We start from the raw sequence: 11,375 nt of genomic DNA, 5'->3' as shown, positions 1-11,375 counted from the left end.
CACCTGGACATGTGATGTAATTGCCTCTTAAAGGATTTGTGGTATTAACCTGCCACGACCCATTCTTGATTCCTTAAAATGCATTCTGGATTCTGTATACGGTTCTTAGAAGGGGATCTCAACTAATTTATGTTATCCTGACTACTAAAGTTAAAAAAACAGTAATAAAAGTTACTTATTAATGTTTCCATACATATGAAAGCATATTTAAGCACTAAAAAAGCTTGTGATATGGATATGTTTAAAGAAATGAATGTATTATTATGGATTGGATTGCAAGGAAAGTGCTGAGGAACCAGCTAAGGAAGGCTTCCTTTTAAATACACCCAATTCTAGTAATATTACTAATTATGCATATGTCACTCAGGAGGAAAATCAAAAGAGACTTGAATATGTATAGTTAAACAAAGGTCTGTGACTAGATGGGATTCATCCCAGGGTATTAAACAAGCTTAGCTCTGTGATTGCCAAACATCTTTGCTTCATTTTTCAGGATTCGTTGAGGTCTGGCATGGTGCCGACTGGCGGATTGCTAATGTGGTGCCGTTATTCAAATAGGGGTCCCGTTCTCAGCCTGAAACTATAGGCCTGTTAGTCTGACATCAGTAGTAGGAAAGCTTTTGGAAAGGGTAATAAGGGATAGGGTACTTGAATACTTGAATTACAAGTCACAATACTATAAGTTTGTGCCAGCATGGTTTTATGTGTAACAGATAGTGCCAAACTAATTTGCTAAAGCATTTGATACAGTACCAAATAGAAAGTTAAAGGACAATGAAAGGTTAATATAAATTAAAAGTAAGTCTAAAGTACTTTAAGTACTTACTGCATATCTAAATTCCCAGATCCCTGCTTGCTTCTCTGAGATATGGTGCTGGCAGCCTACAGCAGTGTGAAGACTACAGTGACATCACTGAAATGTCTCTGTCCTTGCTGTAGGTGCCAGCGGCAGCCTTCCTATTCTCTGAGCATGTGTGTAACTTGATCCTGTCTGCTGTTCTGAGCTACACATGCCCACCAGCCAATCAGAAGCGGATCTGGCAGAGGAGGGGGGGAGGGAATGAAACATATGTGCAGTATGAAGCAAGGAGGGAAAGGAAGGGAGAATACCTTTTTAGAGATTGCTGCCTGTTCTAGAAAATGTGAAGTAAGTGTGACTGAGTAAATATTTGATTAGGTGAGCCAAAAGTGTGGCATTTTTACTAAACAATAGGAGGACTATTGGGCAGTATGTTTTTTAAATTTTGACTTGCATTCTCCTTTAATGATAACATTGAGTAATATTCAAATATGCAAATGTAAAAAGAGTTGGGGACCAACACAGCATAAAATGTTCATAAGGGTGCCAAATAAGGGCTGTAATTGCCTATTTGGTAGCTCCTATGTGGACTTACAGCCTGAAGGAGGCTCTGTTTGGCATTACAACTGGTTTTTATGCAACCAAAACTTGCCTCCAATCCAGGAATTCAAAAATAAGCACCTACTTTGAGGCCACTGGGAGCAACATCCAGGGGGTTGGGCAGAAACATGTTGCTTACGAACCACTGGTTGGGGATCACTGGGTCAGGAACGAAACTTTTATTTGAAGCAGCGTAGGTGGTTTTTCACGGTGAGGGCAGTGAGGTTGTGGAATGCCCTTCCTAGTGATGTGGTAATGGCAGATTCTGTTAATGCCTTAAAGAGGAGACTGGATGAGTTCTTGAACAAGCATAGTATCCAAACTACTGGGATACTAAAATCTACAATTTGGTCTTTGGTCTATTTTCAACCCAGTTTAACTATGTAGCTATGTAATCAGACTTATTAAAACAGTAGTTGAATAGGAGCATTGTGGGAATACACTCAATATATCTTCCATAGTAAGAGACATCATGGGTAACTTCAAGCAGAAAAAACTTAACAAACAAATTAAAGGTCATTCTTTTGAAATCAGAACTGACTTCTCTGCTGTTCATCTGAATGGACAAATCCATTCAGGATAACACAGCCTCTGTCATTTTCTGCATCTGTCCTGTTTCATAGAGCATTCTGTGAGAGTCAAACCAGCCCTCCAGGACCTTTGCAGTTACAGTGGCAAAGCATATATTTGCTTAGTGTGGTGAAACAGTTTGGCCAACAGCTCAGCTCAAATCTGTTAATCTTGGCAACATCTGTAGCTATTTTAGCCACAAAGCAGCTTGCCCAGTAATAAAGCAATTAATAACTCAACGTGGTGCTAAGCATGCATTGAAAGCTTTTTTGTGAACACCAGACACTATATGGGACAAAAGTCAAAACAAAAGAAGACAAAAAAAAAAAAAACTAACTAGCCAGACATATAGGGAGTAAAATTAGCTTTCTAACTTACATGGCAAGTGGGAACTGTGAGTTGATTTGAATAAAGCTTACTGTTAAGTATCTTCCACCTTCTCCTTTCTCTCCTCCCAGTATTAGCATGTCATCAGATATATGTATATATGACCACAGCAAAGCATATACAGGTATGAGATCCATTATCTGAAGGCCATTATCTGAAGGCCATCTTCCATTGACTCCATTATAAGCAAATCATTTTAATTTTTAAAAATTATACACTTTTTTCTCTGTAATAATAAAACAGTTTCTTGTACTTGATCCCAACCAAGATATAATTAATTCTTATCGGAAGCAAAACAAGCCTATTGGGTTTATTTAATGTTTAAATAAACTTTTAGTAGACTTAAGGCATGGAGATCCAAATTACGGAAAGATCCCTTATCCGGAAAACCCCATTCCTGTACAAGAAACTGCCATTTGATTAAAAGGCTACCTTATCAGACACTAACATTTGCAGTTGCATAGTAGGTTTAAAGACCATCATTGAGTCCATGAAGTCCATCCCTTCTAAACGAAACCCAGTACACGTGTACACATACTTATACAGACCTATCTATACACTTTCATGTAACTTTATGTACTAATATCTATACTAACTAGCTGGATATCTTAAGATCACAATAGTTTTGTTATGTTTGTTTAAGAAATCATCCTAGCCACTCTTAAAACTATTATTACAATTTACCATCACAACATCATGCAGCAGGGCATTCTACAACCCTCACCATGAAGAACCACCTACAGGGCTTCAAATTAAAGTTTCTGTTCCTCTTATCTAAAGGGGTGGCCTCTATTGCCCCCCACTATCTGTCTATAATCCCCTCTAATGTACTTGTACAGAGTAATCATGTCCCCTCACAAGCACCTTTTCTTCAGAGAAAACAACACCAACCTCGACAGTCTAACCTCATAGTTTAAATCTTCCATCCCCTTTACCAGTTTAGTTGCACGTCTCTGCACTCTCTCCAGCTCATTAATATCCTTCTTAAGGACTGGAGCCCAAAACTGCACTGCATACTCAAGGTGAGGCCTTACCAGGGACCTATAAAGAGGCAATTTTAAAGTTCTTCCCTTCATCTGTACATGTGGAAAGGTCAGTTCTCAGCTAGTTTTAATGAATTCTTCACAGAGACCTTTCTTGAATAAAAATATTGTCCTTTGTCCCTATTTCTGCTTCTGACACGTTTTAGATAGCTAAGGGCCTCTTGATAGCTCAAGGCGCTAACTTTTCCCCAGACCTTTTAAGATATGTATTATTTCATGTGGTTAAGCGATCTCAATTATACAAGGCAATTTCATGTTGATCTAGTATTTCCTTGTCTGGTATTTAATTCTCTAAGCAACTGAATGACAGCAGTTGTGTTAATGAATTAAACCAAGTATATTTCCAAGTTTTGTTTTTTATTGAAAACCATGTGTATTCCAATACATTACTGTAATCCCTCCTAGAGATTATTGATATTGGCATTGAAATTATTATCTTTCCAGAAAGGAAAACCTTATTCTCCTCATAATTAGAATGTTTCATGCTGTGTATTGTTTCTGTTGTCTGTCTCCCCAGTATAAATGATTACCGTAGATTGGAGTCAAAACTATGCTGTCAGCAACATGGTCTATGTCATTCTTATACAAGATGATATGTCAGCCATTAACTGATATACGGACTTCAGCATGTGCTTTTACCCAAAGTTAAAAACTGTGTATATGAATATTGTTCTAAGCCAAATAACTTTTTGGACTTTGGACAATCTGCATTATTTCTCTGTCCCTACCCATTCTGCTTTCTGTAGAAAACAAGTTTACTGAAATATATAGAACTTTTTAGAGAGTTATGTGCAGTTTGCAAACACTGTGGTATAAATGTATCATTCTGAAAGTTAATAGAGAGTAAAACAAACACACTACACTGTTGCTTAGATGTTTCAACCCTGCTCTTAAACCAAGTCTAAAATATGCAAAACATGAACACTTAAAAAGGCATCAGAATGTTTAGCCTTCTGTGTTCCAACATCAAGTTTCTACCTATCTACTTTTTTTAGTATAGAATGTTACATAGTTACATAGGGTTGAAAAAAGACCAGAGTCCATCAAGTTCAACCCTTCCAAGTAAACCCAGTATTTTATAGGTTTTTAGGATTGTGTCTGATATCCATAGTAATACTTGCTTTGCTGGTTAAGGTTAGCAGCAACATGACTCTTACCTTCACTTCTTTTTTACCAAACCTAAAAATCTAAAATTAGTCTTTCATATTCCTTCACTGTGTTATATAAATATATCTTGTCCTGAACATATTTCTTTGTAGAGAATATGAAGCTGTTTATGGTTGCCACCCAGACAGTATTTACCTGTTCTAGCTGGTAAATCACCAGCTGGGGCTACTACCAACAATGTACTTGCCAGTAAATATGTAATACCCTATAAATTTGTCCCTTTCCTCACCTTCTTCACTTCCTGATTCCCTTTATATGAACAGGCCTGCCTCTGTCCACTCATTTCCCCACCCACCCAATTATCTGCCCCACCCACTCATTTCCCTGCCCCATGTCATCATCACCCTGCCCCCAAGTGCCATCTGCCAATGCAGACTATAATATGCAGCGCCGGATTTGTAGTGGGGACGCCCCAAGGCCACCCCCATTTGGCACCCCCTATCCCCCCCGCCGCGCCAATACGCATGCGTGAACCCCCCTTCCCCCGCCCGCCGAGCGCGCATGCGCAAGCGCCAAAGTTGAATCTCCCATACGGGTCAGTGGGGAGAGTTCCCCATTGCTCCGTATGGGAGCAAAATGTTAAAATTTGCCTGCGGCGGGGCGGCATGCCGCCCCTATGCTTGTGCCGCCCTAGGCCCGGGCCTTTGTGGCCTCGCCACAAATCCGGGCCTGATAATATGGCAACCCAATCAGTGGTTCACCTTATGCATCTGCAATGCTCCTTATTCCTAACAAAATGGCAGATCTTTAGGCACTGTGTAGGGTGTTCAGTAATTGCCTTAAGCCATGTATGGTCATACCCTGTGTGGGTTAACTATCCAGCCAGTAAGGAAGCTAGTTACTAAAAAGGGATGCATTAAAATACTTTGGCGATTATTGAAAACTTTATTGAAGTCATGTGATATTAAAGTTCTTCATAACTAAATGTGATGATTCGTGTTCTGTTAATATTCAAATAAGATTTGAATGCTGTTTGCTATTCGCCATCCAAAAATTATGGATTCAGTGGATCTTTAAAAAATTAATGAATAAATGTAAAAGTACATATATAGGCTACAATTATTTCCAAAATAAATTAGAATCAAGCAAGTGCAATAAACAGTTTTTGTGCTGTTACCTCTCCATAAATATTATATCCTCCATGCTATCTCCATAGTAGACATACAAAAGATTGCCATGCGCTAAACAGATGCACTGTCTGTTTGCTTAGAGCAACTTGCTGTGTACTGTCCAATGTAATAGCATAATAGTAAGGATGGCAGTAAATATAATAAAATAAATGTTAACATTTTTGAACCCCTTTCCTCCAGTACTACTACACCTAACCGACTCCCATAAGGCAAGGTGCTATGTGTTACCCACACAAGTAACATAAACAAACGTTTTGGAGAGCAAAGAGAAGTGGTATAAAGGGTCTGATAGTAAAAATGGGATTTCTATTGTCCCTTGGGTAAAGGGGGTGTTTCAAAGTTCTAAGTTTGTGAACTGTCAATCTAGCAAAGTTATAAATGGCATTGAATGTGTTTGTAATAACTCTACACTAAAAAAAAAAAAAAAAAATATTTTTGTCAGTATTATGCAGTAGCCTATAACAGTATCTGTGCAGAATGTAGATTTGTAGACTTTAGTAGGTTAGGGTACAGGAGGGGATCTTAAAGGGATACTGTCATGATTTTTATGGTGTACTTATATTTCTAAATTACACTGTTTACAAAGCAAATAATTCACTCTACAATTTAAAATTTTATTCTTAAACCAACAAATGTATTTTTTCAAGTTTCATTTAGTAATACTGGTGTGTAGGCAGCCATCCTATTGCATTGTTTCTGATTCTGAGCGTTCAGAAAACACCAGTGCTAAACATTAGAGCTGCTTTCAAATAACCTCAAATTTACTCCCATGTAACTGAGGAGTCCCAAGCCAGACTTGTATTTCTTACTATTGAGTGCAATTCTGATATCGCCTGGGAGGTGCTATCTTGCTACCTTCCCATTGTTCTGCTGGTTGGCTGCTGCACTCACATGCCTGATTCCACAAATTGCTAGAAACCACATGATAATCATACAAACCATTTTCCGACTCCTTTTAAGTGTAATGTAACCAGCATTGGTCCATTGAGAAGAGATGTATTCTGTGCCTTCATGTCCTTCTTCTCATTATAGTGGGTGGTGCACAGATTGGCTGGAAAGACTTCAAATCTCATCCATAACTTTAATATGAAACAATGTGAGGGAGCAGATGCGCTACACTGTGAGCCTAAGGGGGATGGGCATGTCCCTGCAGCACAGGAAGACTATCATGGTATCCAAAAATAGAGATTGATGGATCTCAGCTATGCCTATTCTGCAGAATCCCATGGGTGAACCCAATAATACCATGTTAAGTGGAACTGTGTTGGGTCCTTCACTGCAAATTATACTATGGGAGAGTCCAGCCTTTGGTAATATCCTCCTTAGCTCAATAATATTTAGAACAGATCTAGGACAGATAGTCAGACTGGTTGATTATTCAGTTTGTTTGTTTTTTTTACTGTTTTTGTTCTTTGTATTGCAAGTTAGTGGTACTCTGGATATTTATTTTTAGCTATCACAGCTACCAAAGTGTTGCTGTCTGTTTTGTTATTTGCTCGGGGACACACAATATTTTTATAGCCATCGAAAGAAGGAGGGCACCAATATTACGTGAAAATGCTTCATTTTAGTTTGAAAATATTTATTTATGATTTCTTGACTTTTTTTTATACAAAATAACATGGTACAAATAAAACTTTGATGAATAAAAATGAATAAATACATTTTTACAAAGCAAACAAAATCTAAAAACAGGTTTAAATAACAAAGGAAATAAAATAAACATATCTTTTGTTGGCTTTAGCAAAACTTTTAATATATTTATATATATATTTATATATTTCATTTGCAGTAATGCAAGAAAAGATGGTTACCACACAGTGTGTAATTGTAATATAAAAAGTGAACGGTTATTTAATATTTGGGAATAAACTGATGATCTGACAAGGCTTATTTGCATGTATCTGAGATGGCAAGGCCAGCCTACATAAAGTAAATTCTAATAACATGCAGCCAAGACTGACTCATGCACCTTGCCAAAGCTGCAGAGTTTCAATACATCTTTTTTTTCCATGGAGTTGTAGCTCATGTAAACATTCATGCAAGTTGTTGATCCTAGAATTCCCTGACAAAATGTCAAGAGTCAGACTCTCTTTGCTAGAACAAAAGCTGAAGCAACTTCATTTCCATATGCTGCACTGTTTGTTTACTCTGGCTTAGATATGAGGATCAGAGACAGAAGAAATGGGCAGGCAGCAGGGAATGAAAAACAGCCTGCTGTAAGGTTTCATTTTAATTAAGTAATTCTCTACAAATAATAGAATATCCTAGAGAACTGATCTAATGCAAGGGAGACTAAAAGTGGCCATTCATGGGCTGTGGATTTGGGTCCTTCAGACTGATTTGACAGCTTATCTGCCCGATTATCTGACAGGCCTCCCGACCGCTATCTGGCAAAAAAATTATCCAGATGTTGATCGGATAGGCTTGATTTTTCTGTCTGAATGGGGACCGCATTGTCTCATTGATGAGATCCTCACTCCAACGTCTCTTATCCCCTTTATTGTAATGCAATTGTTTGGTCCTAGGGCCATTAGCACAATATCGCCCACCAAGGTGGGCAAACCTGGGGAAAGATTTGCTTGTTGGGCGACCTAGCCAAGCGAGCGAATCTTATGTGTATGGCCACCATTACTTCTGCGCATTCTTTGTAGACTGTTTTCGTCACTGCCTGCTCCTTTTTGCTGCTTCTTTCTGATCTGTTTGCTTAGTGCAACTTGGACTCAGTCAGTAATAGTGGTGATTCAATCTACTATAAATAAGCAGTGCTCAAATCTCTTTTGAACGATATCCAGATTTTATGTAGTAAAGCTTGATTTGATATTAAGTAAGCTCCTCTGTATCATAGGCGTGTAACTCGACCTTTCTGTTGCTCAGGTTCCAAGAACTAAATTGCAGACTTTGGAGGATTTTGATGCGCCACAACAACAAAAAAAAAAAAACAATAAACATTAAATGATTCTGTATTGTCATTGGTAATACTTAGTTCATTTTAAACACCACTAGAGGGTGGTCTATCCATATAAGCAGCAGATCATAATACGCTAGCTAAAAAGGACTAACAGTTGAACTAAATGTTCATGATTTCTATTGTTCTTTGAATGATGTGACATTTTGGCAGGAGATTATAATCACTATCAGCACAGACTGAGGCAGTGATAGATTATTCTGTTGTCAAAGTATGCTGCTCCTCGCAGGTAAATAGACCTGCATTTCAGTATTATAAGATATCTTCCTAGCAACACAGTGCATGCTGGCCTTTTATCTAATCCATGGTGACTTTTCAGACACAAGATTTACAGAATTTCTGGGTAAAATATGTGTGTAACTGCAATTTTCATTACAGTTTTACTATTTGCATTATGAATAGGTAATGAAATTAAAGGGGACTTGTATATATATATGATTTATATACGCATCTCTTAAACTTAATCCTCAGCTTAATCCTCCTTTTTCCATTATTTCAAGGTTTTCCACATAGGAGCACCAGTCTGTCTGTAAGTGAATGGGTAATAATGATTGGTTTACCCATGCTACTGCCATGAGGATAGACTGAATGCTGGGAAATATGTTTATAAGGCAGGTTATCTACCCAAAGAGCTCTAAAAACATTTAGCTGCGAGGGCCAGTAATTTCTGAATATGCCATTAAAATCAATCTTGGGTGTTGGGTTTAAGGTGCTATGGTACAAGCTGACAACAACTATAACAGCATCAGAAGCAAATATAAACTAGTCTGCATGGCCAGCATTATTCTCAATGACTTTCTTAGTTGTACAACTCCTAGCATAAAATGTCCTAAAGCTGTTAGGGATGTTGCTACATGGTACAAGAAAACTGTGTGTAATGCTTTCATGGACGCAATAACGGGCCCAATATTACTAATTTAGCAAGGCTCTTCCCCCAGGAGGCTGCAATTTTTTTGCCAACAGTCACCTGTACCCCCTGGGTGGTGGACCCTGCAAACAAGTAATATGGAGCCTTAATGGAAAAAGACCCATGCCTGTAGTTCGAATTAATTATTTCAAAGCTCCACCAATGGTCCTCACAAATGTATCCACTCACCTGCAAGCCCCGCCTTTCACATCTCATGAATCATGCTATTCTATCTTGAGACCCCTGACGTACCCACTGTATACCCCAGATGGTGGCCCTGAATGCAGTCAGAACTTTATAATTTTCCCCTAACTAATGTTTGATATTTCTTTAAAATAGCGCATTTTGTGTATCCCCAACAGATGTACCTGTTTACTGGATTAATCAATTCTTTATACTAATATTAGTATATTGTGGAATGTGACTATGCTATGTGTGACTATAGTGTGGTTTAACTACCAGTGGCAGCACTTTGTGTAACTACTAGCTTCACACTGCTGCAATACAGCCTTATATAACCCTGGATAATTATTAAAGAGCTTGATAATACTCATGACCCAGATATGTGCATGGAAATTGCCCCCAGGCACAAACATATAGTATAAGACAGACATACATATATGTATACAGTTAAATAAAGTTGATAACCGGTGGTACAGTCTCAGACACATTGTAAAGGTCAGCACAAATGGAAAAAGTCAATGTCACTCCTTGTGGAATATGAGGCTTTTGGCACCAAAGTCACAATCACTATGTTATCTGCTCAGTGTAGATGGCCACTTCCTTTCTGGAAGTGACAAAGCTAGATGCAATGGCCTTTTGATACCTCATGTTAATTGTAATAGTCTACTAGACTCTCATACTTGAACTATAGATTTGGTCAACTGAATGAAGATGTCTTACTGCTATGAAACTTTACATCTTATTTCAGCTTGGTCACTGTTATATGAAATAGTTGCAAATACATGAGCAGTGAACCTTCTTAAATATAATGTGATATTTATTTTCAAGTTCAATATAGTTATTTGTATCTCGGTATTTCCACCTTAATGTAGGATCCTTCATATCAACAGTAGAAATGTTGACAGAGATGCCGACCTCTTTCTCTGTGGGTGCCATAACACTGTGCAAATGCATGATCTTGTTTACTCAGTCCATCTTTGTTTTTGTGCCACAAAGCTGATTTCCATTTGAAAGCTTTGAGTGAGGTAGAAATTTAATACAACTTTGTGACCTTTTTGTTCCCATTGGGCATACTGGCACCAGGGAGGGTACACTGGCTCTCTGTTGGGGGTTGCCTTACTCTTAGGCTTATTTACTGCTTCTCCACCCTACATTTTTATCAAACACAGCCACAGTCTTTTGCAGAGACCTCTTTGATGGTATGGTAATGGTTTTTGGAGTCCAGAAAAGACACGTCATCGTCGTACTCTGTTGGCCTGCAGCAAGGCCGGGCTCTGACTTTCTCTTTTTTGATCTTCTTCTTGCCTCGTATGCTTTGCAATGAAAGGTCGTAATTGCGCACAGCGGCATCGCAGGTACCACTGCAATAGCGGAACAGGACAGTTTCGTCGGACACGTAGCCCAGTCCAAGTTCGCTTACGCTCACCTCTACTTCCTTGAGGGCACAAGGTTGTTTGCGCACTCGGGCCCTCTTCATCCTGGCACCATTTTTTGGGTCGTCTCCAGAGTGTGCAGACTGGCTGTACCTTTCTACCAAAGTAGAAACAAGTTCCCGAATCTCGGCTTGTGTGTAGCTTTCGAAGAGAGCTGTGTCTGGAACAGAGAAATACAGAAATAATTT

General features: G+C 38.6%; 1 protein-coding gene across 1 annotated transcript in view; it reads right to left on the bottom strand.

Moving 5' to 3' along the window:
• Window positions 1-7,392: 7,392 nt before the first annotated feature.
• Window positions 7,393-11,375, bottom strand: part of nrtn (neurturin) — a 76,568-nt gene continuing 72,585 nt past the window's right edge. The window contains exon 3 of the mRNA XM_004911007.4: window positions 7,393-11,347. Within this exon, the coding sequence (XP_004911064.1) occupies window positions 10,914-11,347 (434 nt within the window). The 3' untranslated portion in view covers window positions 7,393-10,913. The remainder of the gene's footprint in view (window positions 11,348-11,375) is intronic.

The sequence above is a fragment of the Xenopus tropicalis genome, chromosome 1 (genome assembly GCF_000004195.4).
Source record: "Xenopus tropicalis strain Nigerian chromosome 1, UCB_Xtro_10.0, whole genome shotgun sequence".
Taxonomy (NCBI): Eukaryota; Metazoa; Chordata; class Amphibia; order Anura; family Pipidae; genus Xenopus; species Xenopus tropicalis.
Note: the sequence above shows the minus strand (reverse complement) of the source record. Positions and strands in the feature narration are given on the sequence as shown.